Source organism: Muscardinus avellanarius, assembly GCF_963383645.1.
Source record: "Muscardinus avellanarius genome assembly, chromosome: 1".
Taxonomy (NCBI): Eukaryota; Metazoa; Chordata; class Mammalia; order Rodentia; family Gliridae; genus Muscardinus; species Muscardinus avellanarius.
In genome coordinates this window covers 181,504,602-181,529,293 of record NC_137786.1, presented here as the reverse complement: position 1 = coordinate 181,529,293, position 24,692 = coordinate 181,504,602, and the positions used below count along the sequence as shown (strand labels likewise).

General features: G+C 39.6%; 1 protein-coding gene and 2 pseudogenes across 3 annotated transcripts; all 3 read left to right on the top strand.

Moving 5' to 3' along the window:
• Window positions 1–1,866: 1,866 nt before the first annotated feature.
• Window positions 1,867–2,630, top strand: LOC308267837 (olfactory receptor 52L1-like; annotated as a pseudogene). Its single transcript has one exon. The product of its transcript is annotated as an olfactory receptor 52L1-like (transcript).
• Window positions 2,631–7,834: 5,204 nt separating this feature from the next.
• LOC308259104 (UPF0711 protein C18orf21 homolog) lies at window positions 7,835–14,558 on the top strand (annotated as a pseudogene). The gene is made up of 3 exons: window positions 7,835–7,918; window positions 9,180–9,504; window positions 14,240–14,558. The product of its transcript is annotated as a UPF0711 protein C18orf21 homolog (transcript).
• An 8,561-nt stretch (window positions 14,559–23,119) lies between these two features.
• Window positions 23,120–24,115, top strand: OR52L1 (olfactory receptor family 52 subfamily L member 1; the record flags this gene model as incomplete). The annotated part of the gene is made up of 1 exon (XM_080701957.1): window positions 23,120–24,115. One exon carries the CDS (start codon window positions 23,120–23,122, stop codon window positions 24,113–24,115), a length of 996 nt encoding a protein of 331 aa, XP_080558083.1.
• Window positions 24,116–24,692: the final 577 nt, after the last annotated feature.

Sequence of the window (24,692 nt, the reverse complement as noted above, 5' to 3'; positions counted from 1 at the left end):
GTATTCCAGGTGACTTCTGCTTCTTTCCCTCAGGCTTAGACACCATTACTTGCCATTGTTGAGGCTGTAAGATCAACCTGGCTATGCTTATTTATTTATTTATTTATTTATTTATTTATTTATTTATTTATTTTTGCAGTACTGGGAATGGAACCCAGGGGCATTCTACCTCTGAGCTACACCCCTAGCCCTATTTTTATTCATTATTTTAAAGCAGGGTGTCACTGAATTGTAAAGGGCCTCACTAAGTAGTAGTTGAGGCTGTCCACGAACCATGATCCTCCTGTCTCAGTCTCCCACATACTGGGATTACAAGTGTGTGCCACCACACCTGGCTTATTTATTTATTTATTTATTTATTTATTTATTTATATGATGCTTTTTATTCACTGGATCAGGGACTTTCTTTCTTTTCTTTTCTCTTCTTTCTTTCTTTTTTCTTTTTTTAACTGGTGCATTGTAGTCATACATCTTAATGGGGCTATACTTTTTATGCTTAGAATGTGAAACACTGTTCTTACATCCCAAAGACTTCTCAGACCAGAGAGCCAGGCATCTCTGTATCCTTGTGTTTGTTTCTCACACATTGAGATTGTGGTGGTTGAGGTCTTGGGATGTTGAAGAGATACATAATCCCTAAATAATTTCTGGTATTCTGTTAGTTGATCCCTTTGTACTGTCCCCATGGCCAAAAGGTCTTGGAGCTTCTTCTCTGGCCTGCAGGAGCCACTGCTAACACAGAGACAGGATGATGTCTTTTAGATTCGGTGTTGGTGGATATGACATTTTCTGATTTACTAATGCAGAGCTGTGATGCTGGACAATTTACTTCTTTTCAAATCTTAGCTTTCTAACCTAAGAAATGATGATACTGAACATGGAACATCTTAGAAAGATGAATAATGTTGCAAACTCTTAGTGTGATAACCTGAAAAGAGGAGCTGGAAGACACATCTGCCATTTTTCCCCCTTGCTCTTAATCAGAGGGCTGTGATATAGAGTTCTTTGGCCTTCACAGTATTGTTACCACAAACTTCTGTTTACTGTATGTCACCATGATGCTAAACTCTGTGCCTACACCAGTAGAGCACCACCTTGAAGGAGAAGAAGATATAGAAGGTGGCAAAGTCACAGTCCTTTTTATATTGGGTAGAGAATCAAGTAAAATACATGGAAATCATCCAAGGAATAAACTGATTGATGGTGGAGTCATTAGGCACTATTTATTATTCTGCACTCTTGGAAGTGAAGTGAAATTTGAAAGAGTATGATGTCTCTAAATTAAAGGATTTTCCAGATGTTAGTATTTCTGGCAGTTTCAGGTGAAATTTAATAGGATAAGGAGAAGACCATCTGAGGTCACTGTGGTTAAATCAAACACCAGCATTCAACTTGAGCTTGATAGGAATGACTTTTACTCAACAAATCCTGGGCATCTATTTAAATATGCTTATATAAAATTCCCTAGATCACATCTACTGTGGGATAGCTAATCTAGGATGCTGGTTTCCAAACTTTTTGTCCAGTGTATTTCCTACTGACTTGCTTCTTCTGTCTTTGACAAGCTTGCAGAAACATTGACTAAACTGAAAATTACTTTTGACGTTTTCTCTGAGAACCACGGGATAACGTGATGTGGTGGTGTTGGTGTAATGAGATTGCATATCCTGTGTGCCCAGTCTGCACACTGTCGCATCTCACCTGCCTGCTTTACTCTGTAGTGGCCCTTTGTTCTTACATGGGGGCTGATGACTGTGTTTTTTTTTTTCTTCCAACAATTCTCATCTCTTCCCACATACTTTCTTCTTGGCTGTAATCCCAGGCCTGATGGCTGCCCACGTTTGAATCTCACATCCCTTTTGTTTCATGTTTTTCCTGGCACTGATTGGGAATGGCCTCCTGCTTGTTCTCATCTGGATAGACCACAGGCTTCACCAACCCATGTTTTTGGGTCTTATCATGCTCTTGTTCATCGACTGGGTCCTCTCCCTTTGCCCAAGATGCTGGCTATTTCAGCTCCCACTCCTGCCTTTCCCAGATTTTTGTTTTCTATATCTTCTCTGCCATGGAGTCAGGGGTGCTCATGGCCATGGTTTTGGACCACGTTGTGGCTATCTATAACCCATTGCATTATGCAACCATCTCTACCCCAGTTGTCATCACCAAGATTGGTGGCTTGGTGGTGCTGCGGGGTATGGGGCTGACCATCTTCTTTCAAGCCTGGCACATTGGTTGTCCTACTGTGGCTCACACAGAATTGCCTATACCTAATGTGAGCACATGGTAGTGGTAAAGCTGGCCTGTGGGGCCACCACTGTGGACAACCATTATGCCTTACCATGGAACTCTTTCTGGGTGTAGGGGCTGTAGCCTTCATTGATTACTCCTGTGGACAGATTGTAAAGACCATAATGCACTTTCTTTACCCCGAGGCACATAATAAAGCAGGCAGCATGTGTACAGCCCATGTCTGTGTCATTGTTTTCCACTGTGGACCAGGCTTCCTCTCTGTGGTCATTCAGCCCTTTGGGCCACCCACAGCCTTTGCTGCCAGGGTCATCCTTGCCAACCTTTACTTGCTCTCTTCTCCTTTATTGCATCCCATTGTCTATGGGGTCAAGACCAAGTAGATTTGGGAATGGTTGACCTCAGTCTTAAACCCCAAGTGAATTGAGCCTACTTGAGTCTAATTCCCATCAGTTGAACCTCAGGGGCCAGGGTGGCCCTTGTGCATGGGATAAAACTCCCACAGCTCAGATCACTTAATTGGTGTGGATAGTGAAGAGAAAATAAATGAAGGAATCCTGGGAGTTTGTAAGTTGGGAAGTCACTTCTGAAGCCTGTGATGTTCAGATATTGGGATAAAAGACTAAGAAATAAAGTCTGTAATATCTCAGCTGATCAGTAAGCAAGTAATTTTTGATACCTTTTACTTCTAAAAGTTTATAGTCTGTGTTGACAATATCAGGTATCAGGTAATTGATAAACAGGATTTTATTTTATTTTATTTTATTTTTTATTTTTTTAACAGTCACACAGGCATTTTTAACTTTTTTTAGCACTGCTTTACAATTTCAGTGTTTAAATTTCACATCATTTTCAATATTTTTTATTTCTATTCCTATCTTAATTATTTTCTTTCTTTTGCTCTCTTTTTTATTTTTTATTTTATTTTTTTATTTTATTTATTATTTATTTTTTTAATTTTTTTTATTGGTGCACTGTATTCATACATCATAGTAGGATACATACTTTTGTAGACATACATGCACACTTTTCTCAGTCAGCCCCCACCCAATCCCCACCCCATTCTCTCCCTATCCCTCCCTCCCATGCTTGGCTTAGTAGTTGACATCTAGTATTATGGCAATTTATCTAAAATTAAAAATGATAATCTCACATAACAGTTTCATTTGTCTGATACCAAGCTTTTGATGACTTAAAGATAACATTTCAATATTTCTTTTTGCTTTCTTTCTTACCAGAGAATCTATTTTTTCTATTTTTTTTAGGTGAAACTATCATATATTTATATATTTATTTTTCAGAAAAAAATCTATTCTAATATGGAATATGGACTCTAGGTACCCAAAATGATCTTGAAAAAGAACAAAGCTAGAAGATATATATTTTCTGATTTCAAACCACATAAAGCTACAATAATTGAAACAGTGTAGTACTATTCTAAAGGCAGATATATAAACCATTGGAGTTAAATAAAAGCCTAGAGCTAAATTCTTCCCTATATTGTCAACTTATTTTTGACAAGGTTTCAACGAACATTTGGTGGTGGAAATAAAAATCTTTTAACTAAATATTGTTAAAAAATAATAATTACATGGAAAAGAATAAAATTGGACCCTTACCTAATCCCATATACAAATATTAACTCAAAATAGATAATAGACCTAAATATAAATCTTAAGACTATAAACTTTTAGGAGAAAATCTGGGTCATTAAACCTCACAACATTGAAATTGGCAGTGATTTCTTGGATATGATTTCAATGGCACAGACAACAGAGGAGTATACAAACTCCCTAAAAAAAAAAATTGTATATCCAAAGACAATGTAAACAGTGTTAACAGTTACTAATAGAATGGGATAAAATATTTCCAAATGCTATATCTGAAGGTATATTAATATTCCAACTAGAAATCCTAAAAATTAACAACAATAAAGGCAAACAATACCCTTTAGAGATAGGTAAAAGACTAACATAAATAATGAATCTCCACAGATAACCAATCTTAGTTGTCTGTTGGGTGGAAAATCTTGTTTCTCTAGTTCTGGAGTGTGTTACCTATTTCTTCTTTGTAGTTAATCTCTTTGAGTGCTGGTTCTCTAGTGCTGGTTTTGAAGACATAAATTCCTTCAGTTTCTGTTTGTCATGGAAGCTTCTTATTTCTCCATCTAATTTGATAGAAAGTTTTGCTGGGTAGGAATTTTTGGCTGGAAGTTGTTTTCTTTCAGAATTGGGAATATGTTACTCCAAGCCCTTCTGGCTCTCATGACTTGTTTTGGGAAGTCTGGAGTGATTCTAATTGGTTTGCCTCTGAATGTCACTTGGCCCTTTGTTTTTGTTGCCTTTAAGATTCTCTGCTTGGCTTCCACATTGGTCATTTTGACAATTATGTGGCGTGGGGATCCTCTTCTCTGATCCTGTCTAAAGGGAGTTCTATAAGTTTCCTGGACCTTTGTATCAACCTCTTGCTCTATGTTTGGAAAATTTTCTGCTATTACTTCCTTGAAGAGATTGTTGATCCCTTTGGTTTCACTTTCTTTTCCCTCCTCTATTCCAATAATTCTTAGGTTAGCTCTCTTAAAATGGGCCCATATTTCTTCAATATCAGATTCCTGCTGTCGGATATTTTTTTCTAGATTAGAAACTATGAGTTCATTTTTGGATTGCTCATCTTCTAAGAGCGAGATTCTGTTCTCCATGTGGTCTAATCGGTTGTTTGTGCTTTGAATTGAGGCCTTTACTTCATTAATTGCATCCTTTATCTCTTTTTGGCTCTCTCTGAGTTCTTTTCGAAGCACCTCTATTATTTCTACAGTTATTTTCCTGATTCGATCTTCTAGAAATCTCTGATTTTCTGTTTTATCGGGTTCTGACGTTGTGGGGTTGTGGGCATTAATTGCTCCAGTATTATTCCTCTTTCCCATGATTTTGGATGTTTGTGCCTTCTCTGGGTTCTTCCCTTGGGTCACTATGACTTCCCTTAAGGTGTTCTGGATCTTGAGTCAGTAGTATCTCAGACCCCACTCCTCCTTTACTGGGTTTTATCACAGAGTCTCCGACCCAGAGAGTCTCGAGAGGCTGCTTTAGACTGTGGGGGGTGCCAGGTTGCACGTTCTCCTATGGTGTGATATCTCGGCCACCGCCCCTCCCCCACTGGGTCAAGTCTCAGGGATTTCTCCTGTGTGGCCTGCAATTTGACTCACTGTTCTTGAGTACGCAGATGTAGCTGTACTGGATTCGGTGAATTCACTGCTGCTGCCGCCGGTAGCAATATGGCGCCGCTGCTACGCCCTCGGCTGTGGGGCTGGCGTTTTTCTTCTTGATTTTGATTTCTACTCTGAATCCCTACAGCATGTGCTGAGCTCGGCCACTGGGAGCTGTAGATGCTCTCTGCGCGGAGAAATCTCGCCTAGCTGTTCCGCAGTGGCTCACCTCGGCTTGCTGTGGCCGTCTGGTGAATTCGCCGGTGCCGCCGGCAGTATGGCACTGCTGCCGCGTCTGCCGCGTCCTCGGGCGTGAGGCCGGTGTATCTCCTCTGTGGCTCTGTTCTCAGTCCGCTTTCTCTCTGGAGCCTGGTGATTTTTTGTTTCACTGGTGATGGTGTTTTCTGGCTATGAAAGGCGCTGATTTTGTGGTAATGGAGATTTGTTGTTAGCGGGGCTCTTAAGTCCCGCTTTTCTCGGTCGCCATCTTCCCGGAAGTCGATAAACAGGATTTTAATAAACCTGGATTCAAGCAATTTAGGAATTCAGAGAGAGATGAACAGTATGCCAATTTTTTTTTTTTTTTTTTTTTTTTTTTTTTGGTGGTACTGGGGTTCCTGGAAGCCCTTCTACCTCCGGGCTACACTCCCAGACCTATTTTTACATTTTTATTTGGAAACAGAGTCTCCTAAGCCAGTGCGCCTGGCTGGCTTTGAACCTGTCTGATCCTCCTGTCTCTACCTCCCAAGTGCGGGGATTACAAGCGTGCGCCACCACGCCCGGCTCAGTATGCCTATTTTAAACATTGAAAAATATAGGGCACCTTTCGTCAGTATGGCTCTCACACAGAGCCATGTGTGTAAATAGATTCTGTCATTCTGTCTACTGGAGAAACGTTGGCTGCAGAGGAAAAGAAGTAATGCTTATGGAGTTCAAGTCTACGAGAAAAATTCCTTAAGATCTTCATGTATCATCTGAACCGAGAATTGCAGATAAAGTTTGGCTTCTTTATTCTATGCACTTTTCAGTCTATTTTTGAGATGGATGACTCTTAATGACTCCTACAAGATTATATTTTTAATTCCTGGAAATAATGGTAACTATTTTTTATTTCTTCATTTTTAGTCTCAAGAGCAGAATCTTGAGTGAATCACACGCCTAAGTTTATTGCAAACAAAATTGTGTTTTTAATTCTTATTTTGTTTAATTATTTTCAATCTTCATTCCTAACTCTCTTGCTTATTCCCTTCACAGTTTCTACCAACTTTACTGTATTTTCGGTGTGTTCTTCTTTCCTTTTGGTACTGCAAAATGAATTCAGGGGCATTCTACCTCTAGGCTACAGCCCCAGCATTTTTTTTTTTTTTGAAACAGAGTCCAAGTTGCTGAGGGTCTTTTTAAGTTGCTGAGGTTGTCCTCAAATTTGCAAACCTCCTCTCTCAGCCTCCCAAGTATCTTGATTACATGTATATGCCACCATGCCTGGCTGTTGTGTGTTCTTGAGTTTTACATATATTTGAAATGTATAATGCTGTCTGAATATTATGTATTCCTCATATAAATAAATGGTCCTCTTTGGTTCCTCCAATGTGTATGTTCCCTCTAGCCAGGATTACCTGAGCTGCTTCTCATGGGACTGCAGCTCCCTGTCCTTATCCTTACCATTTCTGTTCATTTTTTACTTAGTTCAAACCTCACCTCTTTGGAGAAGATTTTTATAACTACATTAAGTCACTTGTTTTTTTTTTTATCTCAGACTATTGCCTGTTTTTCTTTCATTATCCATCATAATTGATAATTATTATAGATTCATTTCTGATCAGATGAATGATCTCTGTCATGCATTCCTAGTTGACAATGATTTCTACCATATTCTTAGCATAGTTCCTGGCATGTGATTTAATAAATCTTTGATTAATAAATAAAACTTATTTTAATGGATGGTGTTACATGATCATCTTTTTCTGGCAGTCACATTAATATCGTATATTCTTTTAAATAAATGAAGATGGAAGTCTCCATAATAGTAGTCATCCAATATGTTTTAATTGAAGAAATGAAGTAAAATATTGTCATCAAAATCATACAGCAAATACTACTGTCTTTACTGTCATCATCTTGACTAACATCTCCTTAACTTGGTGTTTTCAATGGCTGTAATTTCACATGGTGGCATTTTGGACATGGTGCAGAGGGATGGGAGTGAGTGCTATTGCAGACAGATTCAGTATTATGCATAATTATAAAACAAACAAAACACAGTATTTGTCTTTCTTGTTTTCTTCATTTACTACTGTTTTCTCCTTTTCTTCATTATTTTCTTTCATGTTTTGAGTATTTACCAGGCTCTCAGTGTGTTGGTGAGATGAACTTGAAAATGCAGAAATGACGATAAACCATGACAGTGCTCTGATAAAGTTTAGTTCCCAGTCATGTTGGTTCTCAAAGATAACTAATCTTCATTTGGGAGTGAGTGAGTGGCAGGAGGGGAACATGGGCTGGTTGAGGTAAAGGGATGCTAGGAATGACCAAGGATTAGGAGACGGTGGGCCTACATTGGTAGGTAAGCAGATGGAGAGTGAGGGCTAAACTTGTCCCCCCCTGGAGGGGAGCATCTGCCTCAGATTTTTCTCCTAAGTGGTTTCTATTTAATGCTATATACTGTGATCTCATTTCCTCTGATAAGTATAAATCTTTAATTATTATTTGCAAGAAGATAGCTCTTTAGATCAAGGGCAAAAAATGAAGACCCACCCTGTCCTTTTCTTTGCTCCATGGGAAGGAACAGAACAAATTCTGCAGGAGAGACGGAGTAACCACAGAACTGCAGAAATGGCCTCTTTAGTGGGCAGAGGATTGAGTGAGTGATGGCCACCACCAAGGGGCACAGAAGTTTGTAAGAGCTTTGGGAAATATAATTCTGAATAATCCTGATTTGAAGATATTGTACTCATGAAAAATCTTGTTAATAAGGGCAGTGCCTGTGTTCAGCTCTTCTACTATGGTGTCTTGAGTCCTTGAGATGAAAGTTTTGCCTCTATACTCTCTCATTTAATGTGCACAAAAGGCAAAGTTGCTCTTACCATTATCCACATTTTATGTCTAATGAAAATGTTGTGCTTCCTTCCACCTAATTGAGAACCATTTATTTTCTCATATTTCTTCTGTCTGTGGCCTGGTGAGTTTAGTATGCTTGTTTACAAAGACAATTTTCAGTTCTGTCCTGAAAAAAAAAAAAAAAAAAAAGAAAGACAAGCAAGCAAACAAGCACAAGATGTTACTCCTTTGAGGCTCATGTTATTCATGTAAATCATATTCTATTACTCCTAGTTAATGTTATCTCTCCTCATTATTTACCTTCCTTAAATGATAAAATGGCCAAAACTTTCTCTATTTTTGGCCATCCGTGATCTTAGAAGGAGACATCAGTTTTCATATGGATAACTCACTGAACACTCTGGATTTTGATATTTCTGATTTTTTATCCCCAAAGATCCCTACAACAGCTACCCATTCCCATATCTTATCCTTGAATCTTTCTAGAAAACCCTGAATTTACTTCTCAATAGTATCCTACTCTCTTTGTTTAACTCCTTCCTACCCATTCTCCTAGGATGATATTTTGTCAAAGACATTCTGAGCATGTCTTAGTCATTTGCTTAAAATCCTTCCTGGCTTTCTGTAGCTCTTTAACATGTCCTAAAAGATCCCATGGGTTGCACCCTAAAAGCTTGGATTAGAGAAGAACTATCTTGAGGCTGCAGTGCAAAACCTCTATGATAGCTGCCTGGGCCAGGTGCACTACCTCCTCTGGGCCTACAGTCCATCACATGATGATAATACCACTTTTGAAGAAACATGTCCATGCTACTTCCAGTTGTTGGTTCTGGATAACTCATGTGTGTGCCTCAAAGCCAAGGCCAAACTGACACCCCAAATACAGAAACTCCTTAAGTGAGAAGCAAGAGATAATACACTCAGCTTTAAAGATGAAAAATACTGAAAAAGTACAAAGACTCCAAAAATGTATTTTTGATTACTTGTAAAAGAGGATGGTGACTGAGGGAAGCAGTACATACTAGTCCAATCTCCATTGCCTTAAAAACAGCCTCAACAAAGCCAAAAATTACTAGTAGAGGAATAATACCATAGGTACAAGGGGCAGGAAAGAATGGTTAGAAGGCTGATCAGAGAGCAGCCATGGGTGCTGTGGTGGCACCATCTTGCCTCACTGCTCCCTCCTCCAGAGGCAAACAGCAAAACAACCAAGGACCTGAAGTGAGCAGCTGCAGATCTTTGGAGTTGTAAGCCATCAGTTCTTCCTGTGCAAACAACAGCTACAACTTCCAACAGTGGCAGCCGAGCTTACCATGTCCTCCAGGAATCCAGAGTGGCACTCAGCAATACCAGAAAGTAAAAAACCTGCCCACCTTGCAGCTGCAGGCACCATGGCTGTGCTAACTTGCTTCACTGCACCTGAATCCAGATACAAACAGGAAAACAACCAAGAACCTGAAGTAAAAATCTGCAGATCTTCAGAATTGTAAGTCATCAGTTCCTCCTGCATAAATACCGGCTACAACTCGCAGCAGTGCCAGCCAAGCTCACCATGCCCTCCAGAGACCCAGACTAGCACTCAACAACACTGTAAGTGAAACCAGGGTCCCCGTGAGAGAATGTTCAGCGCAGCACCCCCAGGGACTTGTACAGTTGCGATAAACTTCCTTGGTCTGAGACTTTGTGGTTAAACTCAGAGAAGGTGGGGGTAAAGTCTGTTGTTAGACATAACAGGGGTTCATACAGACTCAAAAGTGTCGGGGGAGACCTACACTCAACATTAGACTCAACTAGTAGTATCTCTGGGATCACCACAGACCACCCAATTTTGGTGAATGGGGAGAAGTCAGATGAGCCCAGCCCCAGCTGTGGAGAACAGAGACTCTTACATTGAGTTTGGTCACAGAGGCATTTGCCACCTATGTGACTGAGACTCCACATCTGTGGAAAGCGTTACCTGTACTTAACACTAGATCCAGCCCCAATGACACCTGCATCTGCATAGACTGAGAAAGACTCAGAGAACTGCTGCAGAAAAAGTGCTGGTGGTACTAGGTGTCTGGACAGAGAGACACTGCAGAGGCCCAGTCTGCTGACTACTCATATATCTATAGAGTTGCATTAATTTGTTGTTGGTGTTGTTTTGTATTTTTGTTCTTGTGTGTGTGTGTGTGTGTGTGTGTGTGTGTGATTGTGTATACCTGTTTGTTTACCCTCTTCCCAAACTCTCTCCCAAGCTTCTTCTCTTGTACATACCTACTCTCTCTCTATCCCTTTTCTTTCTTTTTTCTCTTTTCTTTGTCTTGTATTTAGTACATTTCATCATATACCAGAAACTCTACATTGGTTACTAGAATACTACTACATATTTACTATTTCTAATCTCTAATATATACTACCTTACCAAACTCCTACTCTCAGTCTATTCAGTCCTATCTGAGGCTTTATCCTATTGATGCATTTATGACTTCACTTCCCTCCTCACTCAACCTTCACTGTTGAATACAATACAACTTGCCCTTGGTTATACCAGCTGACACCTAGAGGCTGAGAGAAACCTATCAAAATCAATAGATACAAACTTCTGAAAGCACGAAAAGGAGGAATAACAAGGAAGCAATGAGCTCCCACAACAACATAATAACAGAACCTGACAACACAGAATTGCTGAGATCTCCAGAACGTCAAATCAGGAATGTAACTGTAGAAATAATACAGGACTTTTGAAAAGAATTTAGAGAGAGTCTGACAAAAATAAAGGATGCAATCATTGAAGTAAAAGCATCAATTCAAACTATAAACAATTGATTAGACAATATGGAGAATAGAATCTCACTTCTAGAAGATGATCATTCCAAAACTGAACACAGTATATAACTTAGAAAAAAACAATTCAACAGCATGAATTGGACATTGAAGAAATATGGCCACATTTTAAAAGAGCTAACCTAAGAATAATTGCCATAGAGGAGGGAAAAGAAGGTGAAACCAAAGGGATCAACATCTTCTCAAAGAAGTGATATCAGAAAAATTTCCAAACATAGAGCAAGAGGTCGATACACAGGTACAGAAAACTTATAGAACCCCTTTTAGACAAGATCAGAGAAAAGGTTTACCATGCCACATAATAGTCAAACTGACCAATGTAGACGCAAGGAGAAAATCTTAAAGGCAACAAAACAAAAGACCAAGTGAAATTCAAAGGCAAACCAATTAGAATCACTCCAGACTTTCCAAACCAAGTTATGAAAGCTAGAAGGGCCTGGAGTAGTGTATTCCAAACTCTTAAAAAAAAACTTGCAGCCAAAAATTTCCTACTACCAAAACTATCTCTCAAATTAGTTGGGGAAATAAAAATATTCCACAACAAACATAAGCTTAAGGAATTTCTGTCTTCCAAACCAGCACTAGAGAAAATCTCAAAGATATTAACTGCAGAAAAGAATTAAGTAATACATGTGAGGCAATCTAGAATAGTCCCATAGCCAACATCATATTAAATGGGGAAAAATTGTGATAATTTCCCCTAAAAACAAGAACAAGACAAGGATGACCATGATCACCACTTCTTTTCAATATGGTACTTGAGACTAGACAGAGCAATAAGGAAAGAAAAGGAATCAAAAGAGTACAAACAGAAAAAGAAGAACTAAACTTTTACTATTTATAAGTGACATGATGCTATACCTAGAAGATCCAACAAACTCAACCAAAAGGCTTATAGAACTGAACAACAAATTCAGCTTGGTGTCTGGATACAAAATCAATTAAGTATTCAGCTTTTCTGTATACCAACCACAAATCCACTGAGAAAGAAATCCAGAAAACACTTCCACTCAGGATTTCCTACAAAAAATAAAATATTTAGGAATAAACTTAACCAAGGAGGTAAAGGACCTCTACAAAGAAAATCATAAAACACTGAAAAGAGAAATTGAAGAAGACCTTAGAAGATGGAAATATCTTCCATGTTCATGGATAGGCAGAATAAATATCAAAATTGTCATACTTTCAAAAGTAAGCTACAGATTCAATACAACATGCATTAAATTACCAAGGTCATTCCTTACAGACATAAAAAATCAGTCCTTAGATTCATTTGGAACAACAAAAGCAACAAGAACAAGAACAACAAGAACAAGAACAAGAACAACAAACCCAGAATAGCCAACTCAGAATTGATCTCAGCAACAAAGACTACACAGAAGGAATGACAATACCTGACTTTAAACTATACTACAAAGCCATAGTAATAAAAGCAGCATGGTACTGACACACAAAAAAAAGACACATAGACCAATGGAGCAGAATAGAACACTTAGAAACAAATCCACACACTTACAGTCAATTGAGTTTTGAAAAAGGGGCCAAAAACAGACACTGAAAAAAGATAGCTTGTTCAACAAGTGGTGTTGGCAAAATTGGTTAACCATATGCAGAAAAATAGAAATAAGTTCCACTTTCTCACCCTGCACAAGAGTCAATTTAAGATGGATGAAAGATTTGGAAATTAGACCAGAGACCTTAAGACTCCTTGAAGAGGATATAGGTTCAACACTGCAAAATATAGGCACAGGTAAAAACTTTCTCAACAAGACCCCAAAGGCACAAGGAATTAAAAGGTGAATCAATATGTGGGGCTGCATTAAACTGAACAGCTTCTGTACAGCAAAGAAAACTATCAAGAACCTCAACCGAGAGCCAACAGAATGGGAGAAGATATTTGCTGACTATTCCTCCAATAGAGGACTAATATATAGACTATACAGAGAATTCAAGAAACTCAGCACTAAGAAAACAAATAGCCCAATCAAAAAATGGGTAAGTGAGCTAAATAGACACTTCATGAAAGAAGAAATTCAAATAGCCCCAAAATGCATGAAAATATGCTCAACATCATTAGTAATCAGACAGATGAAAATCAAAACTACCCTGAGAGTTCACCTAACTCCAACTAGAATGGCAATCATTCAAAACACAAACAACAACAAATGCTGGTGAGAATGTGGAGAAGTGGGAACTCTAATACATTGTTGGTGGGATTACAAATTAGTGCAACCACTTTGCAAAACAGTATGAAGGATCCTCAGAAGAATGGGAACAGATCTACCATTTGATCCAGCAATACCACTTCTGGGTATCGACCCAAAAGAAAGGAAACCAAACTACCAAACAAATGTATGTGTTTTTATGTTTAAAGCTGTACAATTCACCACAGCCAAACCATGGAACCAGCCAAGATGTCCATCAACAGATGAATGGATTACAAAACTGTGGGATATGTACACAATGAAATTCTATTCAGCCATAAAGAAAACCACAATTACATCATTTACAGGGAAATGGATGGAACTAGAGGACATTATGCTAAGTGAGATTAGTCAGTCACAAAAAATAAGAAATCGGATTCTCTCCCTAACAAGCAGAAGCTAGGGAGAAAATAGGTCATAGCAGGAACTCTAGATGAAGAAGGACATTCTATAGATGAGCAAATAAGGCAACGTAACTGAGAGGATGCAATGGGGAGGAAAAGGGAAATTCTCTAATGCACATGATGCACTTTAACAAACATCCATGTCAGTCACTAAGCCAAACATGAGCAGGAGAGCGGGGGAGGGAATGGGGAGGGAACTGCGTAAGGGCTAATTGGGTGATGTGTGCATGTATGCCTCCACCATCTTGCATCCCATTAAGATGTATGACTACAACACACCAATAAAAATTTAAAAAAAGAACAGTTAAACATTATGGTAAAAGTAGAAGCTCTCTATCAGCATTGAAGAGCATCCCTACAACCCCTAAAATTAAACTCAACTTGAGATCAGAGAGAAAGACTCCAAGTTCTTCAAACCTGAATCATGTCTGGTTCCAAAAGCAAGAGCCCAGCATTGATTTTCAGAACACTTGCATCTGGAAATCAACACACATTTGCTCCTCAGAGAATGTGAGCAAAAGAAAGAAACACTTCTCTCAATTAAAAATGTTACTTAGTCAGAGTGAACCCAAAAACAGTTTAAAGGTGGACTTCAGAAAATTTTTTTCTTCTGTATAAAGGTTGAAAATAAGAAATGTAGCCAGGTGTGTGGTATTGGTACACATTTGTAATCTCAGTACTTGAGAGGCTGAGACAGGAGGATCACAAGATCAAAGCCAGCTTTGGAAACTTAGTGAGGCTTTCAACAACCTAATGAGACCCTGTTTCCAAATAAGACATAAAATCAGGTCGGGGTATAACTTTGAGGTGGAATGCCTCTAGGTTCAACCCCTACCCTAGAAAAAAAGAAATGTGTGATGAAATTTCTGAAACTATAGTGAAATAACTTTCATTTTTAACTTTTATTTATTTATTTGAATACATAGAAATTAGGTCCAAGAGCTAACTTTGTTTTGGTATCCTTCAGTGTGTTTGGGAAAATATCTATTAGAGTGAATAACTTAAACTTCACAGAGTGGTTATAGAAGATCAAAAAACATATGGAAGGTTTTTATAAAGAGTAAATATATATATATATATATGTAAAAGAGATTGGTACTCTAGATACTAATTATTAAATACTATAGTCCCAAATTTTAAAAATTCTCATATATATTTGCTGTGCTGGGGATGGAATCCAGGGACATTCTACCTCTGAGTTACAACCCAGCCTTATTTTTTATTTTTTATTTTTATTTTTTAAAATTTTTTATTGGTGCATTATATTCATACATCATATTGGGGTAAAAAACTTATGTGTACATACATGTACACATCACTGATATAACCCCTACCCAATTCCCACCCCATTCCCTCCCCATCCCTCCTTCCCTTAGGAAATTCTCTAAAACACACAATGTATTTATTCTTTATTTTGAAGCAGGGTCTCACTGAGTTGCAAAGAGCCTCACTAAATAGCTGAGGTTGTCCATGAACTATGATCCTCCTGTCTCAGCCCCCCAAATGCTGAGATTACAATTATGTGCCACCCACCCGGCTTCTTTGAAATCTTTGAAAGTATCAGATTCTCTTTTTTTCTTGGTTTATGGATTTTGTGCTCTCAGTTTATCCTATACCTCCTTTCATTTTATACTAGTTATTTTGGTTACTAACTTGAACTAGATAGATTTTTTCCTGAGCTCCCTAGACTAGGAAAGCCTTTCTATTATGTACTTTTAACACACTGTAGTTTTAATTATTTAATTTATTTATTTGTTTTGTGGTACTGGAGTTCCTGGAAACCCTCCTACCTCCGGGCTACACTCCCAGACCTATTTTATACTTTTTATTTGGAAACAGGGTTTCTTAAGCCAGTGCAGCTGGCTTCTAACCTGTGCGATCCTCCTGTCTCCACCTCCCATGAGTGGGGATTACAAGCGTGCGCCACCACGCCCGGCTGTAGTTTTAATTTGTAATACTTACAATTGCTATTAATTATTTATGTGACACTGTACTTAATATATATCATTAATGTGACTCATGGTGTCTATTTAATCATACTGTTTATTTTTTCTAACATTTAGCAGAGTAGCTGGAGTAGATAAATATTTAATACAGATGATCCTTGATTTATGATGAGATTAAATCTCAATTCATCTATCATGAGCCAAAGATGTATTTAATGCTGGATGTTTCAAAGTAAAAAATAGGGTTAGGGGTAATGTTTGGAAGTAGCATGTCCCTAGTTCAGTTCTTAGTAACAATAACAACAACAACAAAAACAAAAATGCATGCTGTAGAAATGAGTTCTTTCCTCTTATGACTGTGGCTGAGCGGGAACTGCAGTTTACTGTCATTACCCACATGGCCATAGTGTCTTACCACAAGTTTCTAGCCTAGAGAGTTCAAAATTCAAAATCATATGGTCCTAATTGAATTCTTATCACTTTTGCATCATTGTAAAGTTGAACAATTGTACGTTATGGGAACATCTGTATTTATAGGAGGAATGAATATATAAAGCTTCCCACCAGCTTTGAAGGAAATACTTGTTCACTGGATAAGTGTATTGTACACTTGAAGCACTGCTCCCAAGGAGAATGTAGCCACAGGGTTGAGTGGTAGTTATTTTTTTCAGAGATAGAAACAAGGGAAGAGTTTTCTTGGTGTTGGGAGATACTGTGGAGGAGGATTCAGCCTATCTTGTTGGGAATTTCCTGGGATGAACTGATAAACCCTATTTTCCCACACTTGCTGTGACAATGGTGATGCTGTCCTTACAAAGAGGAAGCAAATTACTTAAATCATCTGAGACAGGCAGCATTTGTCTTAGTTTGGGTTCTTTACAAATAGACTCTGAAACAGATATTTACAGGGAGGATGTTTATTGAGAAGTATACAACCATCAAGGGGTGAGAGAAGCAGGTGGGAGAAGGGAGAGAGAGAGAAGTTAAACTATGATCTAGTTTTCACAGATGGCTTGGCTAACTCAAGGGGACGCGTATGTATGTATGTATGTATGTATGCGTGCATACATTTATGCCTCTAGGGACTGAAAGGGACATTCTGTCTCTGTGATATACCCCTAGACCTATTTTTATTTTTATTTTGGAATAAGGTCTCACTAAATTACTGAGAGCCTAGCTAAGTTTCTGAGGCTGGCTGTGAACCTGTTATTCTCCTCTCTCATCCTGGCAAGTACTAGGGTTACGGACATGTGCCACTAGACCCAGCTCAACTAGACATCCTTGAACTGAGATGACCCTTCGATGCCAAGACTGAATGAAGTGAGGGCTTTGTTTAGGGGATAATGGGAATTAAATTCAGGGGCATTATACCTCCAAACTATACCCCAGAACTTTAAAAATTTTTTAAATTTGAAATAGCATCTCACTAAGTTGTTGAGGGTCTAAGTTGCTGAAGCTGACCTCAAACTTGTGATCCTCCTGTCTCAGCCTCCAAAGTACTGGGATTACAAGAATGTGTCACTATGCCCAGCTCAGTTTTTGTATTCTTATATCACTGGTCATTGGGTGTGCATTGCACTAAAGGAAAAGTAGCCTTGGGTGAGGGAGTTCTCTTTTGGTCACATAGGAGTGATTCAGTTCTGGGCTTCCAGCAGCCAATATTCCTAACATAGTACACACTGAAGATTTTACTGGGGACTAAGATTGTTATATGACGATGAGAAGCCTGAGCTACAAAGCAGTTTGATGTTTTCTAGCTCATAGAGCATGAAGTTTCCCAGCACAGTCATCAGGACACACAGGGTGATCGAGGGGTGAGAGCTGACACTAGACAGAAGTGAGCCACCCACCCGGTTAGGTGTGGTACCACTATTTACTCTGCTGCTCTGCCCAACTACCCATCCCTGAGGGCAGTATCCTTAGCTCCATGTGCCTCCTGCCAATCTTCAGGCTAACTCTGGCTTAGTACAGGTGTGTTCATGAGTCCTCTGGGACTTGGTAATTGGTAATAACCTCCCACCTTCCCAGTACCTCCCTCACAGTCTCCATCTCTGCTTTGAGGAAACATCAAGAATAGATGTCCAGTGTAAATATGACAGAAGCAGTGATAAGATGGTGCACAGGATCTCAGGTATGGACGATGAGATCAGGTTTGGGGCTGATTGTTAGGGGATGCCTACTGACTGCTGACTTTTGCTCTTCTCACAGCCCTAGTGATGGGGATTATTTCTTGGCTTGGTTAAGGTGATTCTGCATCTCCCAATACCTCCAATTTAACACCTTCTGAGAGTTTGAAGTTTATTTCCTCTGAGTTAGAGTATCTGTTCTCTCTGAGTCTGACCTGAGCATGGTCAAAGAGAATCAAACACATAGAGAGATTAGGGGAGGACACACTGCTACAAGCTAATCATGGGCTTGCAGACACTTGCGGATGTCATTAAAGGTTTAAGGTAAGCATGAGGCATTCACAAGGGCATTTAGCATGGTCTTAGGTGGCATCCTGACCACCCTAAATCATGAATGAGAATACAGCTCCTTTATCCAGTTTTTGCTAGAGCTGGAACTTGTGTTTCATATCTTTGGAAAATGTTAGTTGCACTGACTTTAGTAATGTTCTTTATTTTCTCTTTAGCATTTGGAGACTGCCATGAAGCCCTTCTGAATAAAAAATAATCCCTTTATCATTGCTAATCCCAAGCTAGGGTAGAACGTCATTGCAGAAGATTGAACTGGAGACTAGTAATCCCTGGAGCTTGACTGGGAGAACTTAGTGGAAGCTTTCGGAGCTTGAGCATTTTATCTTTTATCCAGTTCTCTCTGTGTTGCATATTATATTGATCATCTGTGTACCTCAGATTTGTTATCCGAAGCTGTCTCTGAATACGTGACCTTTGCTATCATACTTTCTCTTCCTCTCTCTTCCCTCTTCTTTTCCCTTCCCTTCCCTTCCCTTCCCTTCCCTTCCCTTCCCTTCCCTTCCCTTCCCTTCCCTTCCCTTCCCTTCCCCTCCTCTCCCTCTCCCTCTCCCTCTCCCTCTCCCTCTCCCTCTCCCTCTCCCTCTCCCTCTCCCTCTCCCTCTCCCTCTCCCTCTCTCTCCCTCCTTGTTATTCTTCTTTTTGTTGCATTGAAGATTGAATACAGGGGAATTCAACTTCTGAGCTATACCCCAGCCCTTTTTTATTTTTTATTTTTGCTTTGAAACAGGGTCTCACTAGCTTGTAGACAGTCTTGCTACATTGCTGGGGTTGTCCTAGAATCTGTGCTCTTCCTGTCTCAGCTTTCCAAGTACTGGAATTACAGGTGGGTGTCACCTCACCTAATCTAGCATCCTTTTTTTTTTTTTTTAAATCAGGTCATTATCACTGACAGGCTATTTCTATGTCTCCCCTAATAATCTGCTTGTATTATCTTTTCTTCCTTTCCCCCTGACTTTTATGGAGTCCAGGTCACTGTTGAGAAGAAGATGAGGAGAAAGGGTCAGGTTACAGCCCAGAGAGGGATATTCTTGCCAATTTAGTGGCAGAAATGAGTGCCAGGGACCACACGAGCCCCCTCATTTCTTTCTTTCTTTCTTTTTTTTTTTTTTTTTGGTGGTACTGGGGTTCCTGGAGCCCTTCTACCTCCAGGCTACACTCCCAGACCTATTTTATACTTTTTTATTTTTGGAAACAGGGTCTTTTAAGCCAGCACGGCTGGCTTCGAACCTGCGTGATCCGCCTGTCTCCACCTCCCAAGTGCAGGGATTACAAGCGTGTGCCACCACACCTGGCCAAGCCCCCTCATTTCTGATACATGGAGGATTCCATACTTACCTCTTATGGTAGAGAGATTCAGCAGGACCTGTTCTGTCATAAATCACCCAGAGGATCACATAGGGTAAGGATCATCCAGGCTCAGTCAATACTCCTTTTATAGACATTCCACTGGTATATAATTACTAGCCTTTAAATTTTGTCTCTGCCTGTTCAAGTTACCCCAATTTGCAGTTCTTTAGAAATATTCATATACTTATTTATTTCTTAATTGAATTATATGGATGTTTATTTATTGAGCCAATACTACTGAGTACCAACTAGATTCCAGGTAAACCTGGAGTTTTCCCAGGATTGCTGCAATAAGCAAAGCATAGTCCCTGCTTTTCAAGGACTGCCACTCTGATTGATTTTACAGTCCAAGGTAACCAATACAATGCAAAAGCAGGAGAGGGTTTATGATTGAGAAGAGAAGATGCCAGGTCATACTGCCTTGCAGAGTTTGAGGACAATATCACAGAAGATAGGTCACTTGGACTGGATTTATGTAAGTAAATAGGAGTTGAACAGTATCAATTCTTTGATAATTTTTCTCATTTTCCTGGTCAGAGAGTTAAATACATCTTCACCTTTAGGTTCCTGAGAATAAAGTCCCTTCTGCTTTTCCTCTAAGGATCAGAGGGACAATTTGTTTACTTTGACAATGAATACATTACCAAGCAGTCTAGGCTTTACTCTTGGCTCCTAAGTCTCACAGCACAAGAGGCAGGTTATACTCAGACAGGATCATCTGTTTCTCTCCTTCACCTATAGAAGTTTGGCGTCAGCCTTAGTGCTCCACAGATGCCACTCCAATTAAAGCCATGGGTGCCCTCCACAAAAAATGCATAGCTGTTCTCTGACTTCTCAACTAAAAAATGAGAAATAGCCTGATGCTTGTAGCAGAGGTGGAGGGGAGCTAAGAAAGAGAATCAACTTTCTCATTGTGTGGAATGTTAAACACTGAAAGGCAAATTTTTGTAGGATTATGTGATTCTCCTGGAGGTCTCAATAGAAATGTCACTGTTATTTTAAGTTGATTCTGGAAGAAAAACAAAAGCCAGGAGATATATGCCTACTGGGCACCTCAGATTTTATAGTTTCATATTCTGAGTTTTGAAATAATATTATACTCTTTATTGATTTGTGAGACACACTGATTTATGGATGCATGATCCACCAGAACTAAGTCATCCCCAATTTTCCATCTTTAAATATACCTGTGCATCCCCCAAATAGAAAAATACTGTTTCACAAAAAACACATATATATTGTCAAGTGTTTTGCTTCAGTGTTTGAAGGGTTGATTGAATAAATAAGGCTAAATAGAACACCTATTTATTTAATTTTAACATGGTATTTGGTTTTACTATTTAAAATATCAGAGTTGCTGAATTATTATAAAATCATGGTGAAAGATAAACATATGAAAAGTTTGAAACAAAGCTGGGCGTGGTGGCGCACGCTTGTAATCCCCGCGCTTGGGTGGCTGAGACAGGAGGATCTCACAGATTCGAAGCCAGCCTCAGCTACTTAGTGAGGCTCTCGGCAACTTAGTGAGACCCTGTTTCCAAATAAAAAAGGTCTGGGAATGTAGCCCAGAGGTAGAACGTCCTTGGGTTCCATCTCCAGTACCAAAAAAAAAAAAAAAAAAAAAAAAAGTTTGAAAGAGAAGAATCATGGATACAAAGAAAAAAAGAAATCTGTAATATCATATCAAGTTACCTTTTATTATTGTTAGTTCTAATGATAACTAGAATAACCTCTCTATCGATACTTCATGTGTATAATTTAATTAGTATTTATTATAACATTATAAGATTAATATTATTTACTATCATATAAGGAAATCAAGTCTTAGAAATTTAGTTGTCTATAAAAGTTTTATTACTAGAATATTAAACAGACAGAGCTTAAGAAAAAGTCTATTTCCAAAGCTTGTATTTATTTCACTGCATAGCAAAATTTCAGCCATGCTTCTGTGTGATTACCAAGATAATGTTAAATGGTCTGTTCTCCTGAAACAATCCATTAAGATACTGGAATAATTTTTATGGTAGTGACAAATCAAAAGGTCATGGATAAAAAAGGAGAATCATAAAAGAGGATAAAAATAGAGTTTCTGATATAATCACTGCTGACCCATTGACCCAACAAAGTCAATGAATCCTTCTGAGAACCAAGAGAGATGGACTCTGAATTTTCATGGCTGCAAAGTATCAATTCAAATAAAGGAGGGTGAAGAAAGAATGCACGATAACATATAAAACAGGATTGTGTACTCATATAAGCCCCAGATTCTCAGAATTAATGGCCAACTTCTGAGAATGAATAGAATGACTAAAGAAAAATATATGTGAAAATATGCTTACCATAAGACAAAAGAATAACAAAAGACAACATCTGAAAACCTCTTATGCCAGTATGATTTTATTCCATGTATTAAATTCATGAAGGATTTTAACCGTGAGAGTGACATGATGACATCGGCATTTTAGGAACCACCCCTGACTGCAGGGTTGAAAATGGATTGGGAAGGAGCCCATAGTAAAGGCAGGAAGACCTAATGATACACTGCAGGTAAGAGAAGTTAGGAGTGTGTGCTAGGCCATGATGTTGGAGGCTGGGAACAAAGGAGAGGCTAGAAGCTTAAAAATACAGCCAACAGGAATTGATGAAGGGGTTAAAGGGATGAGAGGTAAAAATGAGTAAGGATAGTCTTCAAGTTTCTAGATCAAGTTGGGTAGGTAGAAAGTGATATAATTTACAAAAATTTCCTCAAAAACTCGAGATGATTAGGGAAGGATAGGTGAAGTAATCAAGTCTTGAATATGATGAGTGTGTAGTATGTACTAAGAATGCAAATGGAAATAATGGATTTTTGTTTCAGAATTCTATTTGACTCTAAATCCTAAGTTTGGAAGAAAAGGTATTTAAATAGTTAAAGTCATGGGAATTGCTGAACTCAGTTCAGAAATATTATAGGGAAGGAAAGGAAGGCTGGAACCCTGAAACCAACCTATAATGCGATGGAGAAGATAGCGGGACTGGGACTACAGGAGAAACAACTGCAGAGTGCCGTGACGCGGAAACCAAGGAGGCTAACTTCAAAAGTAACAGACTGACTTATTAATACCAAAAATTAATAAAGAATTCTTTCAAATTGACAGTTCCAAAATATAAGTAACAGGATGACAGAGTTTAAACATCTCTCCTAAAAATAGCCAGTGTTTAACAAAACTAGACTTATCCTAATTTGGACATGTAGAAGTCTCAGCTGTAAAAAAAAAAAAAAAAAAAAAAAAAGTTATCTCCAGAAAAGGAAACTTCTCCCTTCTGTCTAACTTTATTTCCTTTTGTTGCAGTTTAAGTCGCTTTATTCTTCCGAAGGAAATGGTAGGCAGATCCGAAAATGTGATAATGTATCAGGAATGGAGAAATCATGACGTTTGTTTCTTTTCCTTCTTCTCTTTCTAGGCCGTTAATGATGGCCCTCAGCAATTCCAGCTGGAGGCTACCCCAGCCTTCTTTCTTCCTAGTAGGTATTCCAGGCCTAGAGGAAAGTCAGCACTGGATAGCACTGCCCCTGGGTGTCCTTTACTTCCTTGCTCTCGTGGGCAATGTTACCATTCTCTTCATCATCTGGACTGACTCGTCTTTGCACCAACCTATGTACCTCTTCCTGGCCATGCTAGCTGCCATTGACCTGGTCCTGGCCTCCTCCACGGCTCCCAAAGCCCTTGCGGTACTCCTAGCACATGCTCATGAGATCGGGTACGTCGTCTGCCTGATCCAGATGTTCTTCATTCACGCCTTCTCCTCTATGGAGTCAGGTGTACTCGTGGCCATGGCTCTGGATCGCTACGTAGCCATTTGCCACCCCTTGCACCATTCCACCATCCTGCACCCGGGAGTCATAGGGCGCATCGGAATGGCGGTGCTGGTGCGTGGATTAATCCTCCTCATCCCCTTCCCCATCCTGTTGCAGAGACTTATCTTCTGCCAGGCCACTGTCATCAGCCATGCCTATTGCGAACATATGGCTGTGGTAAAACTTGCCTGTTCAGAAACCACAGTGAACCGAGCTTATGGGCTGGCGGTGGCCCTGCTAGTGGTTGGGCTGGATGTCCTGGCCATCGGTGTTTCCTATGCCCTCATCCTCCAGGCAGTGCTGAAGGTACCGGGGAGTGAGGCCCGACTCAAGGCCTTCAGCACGTGTGGGTCTCACGTTTGTGTCATCCTGGTCTTCTACGTCCCTGGAATGTTCTCCTTCCTCACTCACCGCTTTGGCCATCATGTCCCCCACCACGTCCATGTTCTTCTCGCCACCCTGTATCTCCTCGTGCCCCCTGCCCTCAACCCTCTTGTCTATGGGGTGAAGACCCGGCAGATCCGCCAGCGAGTGCTCAGAGCATTCTACGTAAAAGGATCAATATGAACCCATCCCAATCATTTTCTCCAGAGGCGCCTACCGTGAACACAGCCAAGAATCCATGGCTGTTGTGGATTATATGAACAGGTGTTCCACATGAGTAGACCTTTAGTCCCACTGGTGCCACGCAAAGAGTATCCGCGGGTGTTGGCTCCACAATCTGTTGAGATGTATGAGGACAGCTAGATTTGTGAGTATTTTCCTTTTCACACCCACCTCCTCTGGATCTCAACAGTTATCTGCTTCTTTTGTGAGAGGGATCTGGGGATAGGAGAAACAGATGACAGCTGTGGGTCTGCCATCTTCCCTGACTTCACCCAGTGACTGATCATGCAGTGCTTAGGCTTAGGGTGTCTTCAAAACCTCTATTTTAATGCAGGGAGCTCCAGGTCACTGGGCTCCTGGGTGGCAACAGAGTCTCTTCAAAGTTGTTGAGAAGGCTACAGTGTGGAAAAATACCTTTCATTGTAATACTGGTGTTATTTATTTAAAATAAGTGTAAGCGGAGCAGGTCCTATATGTAACAGGTTCTAGAAATAGCAAAGTATGGTGCCCATTTTCATACATGTGTACAGTGTATTTG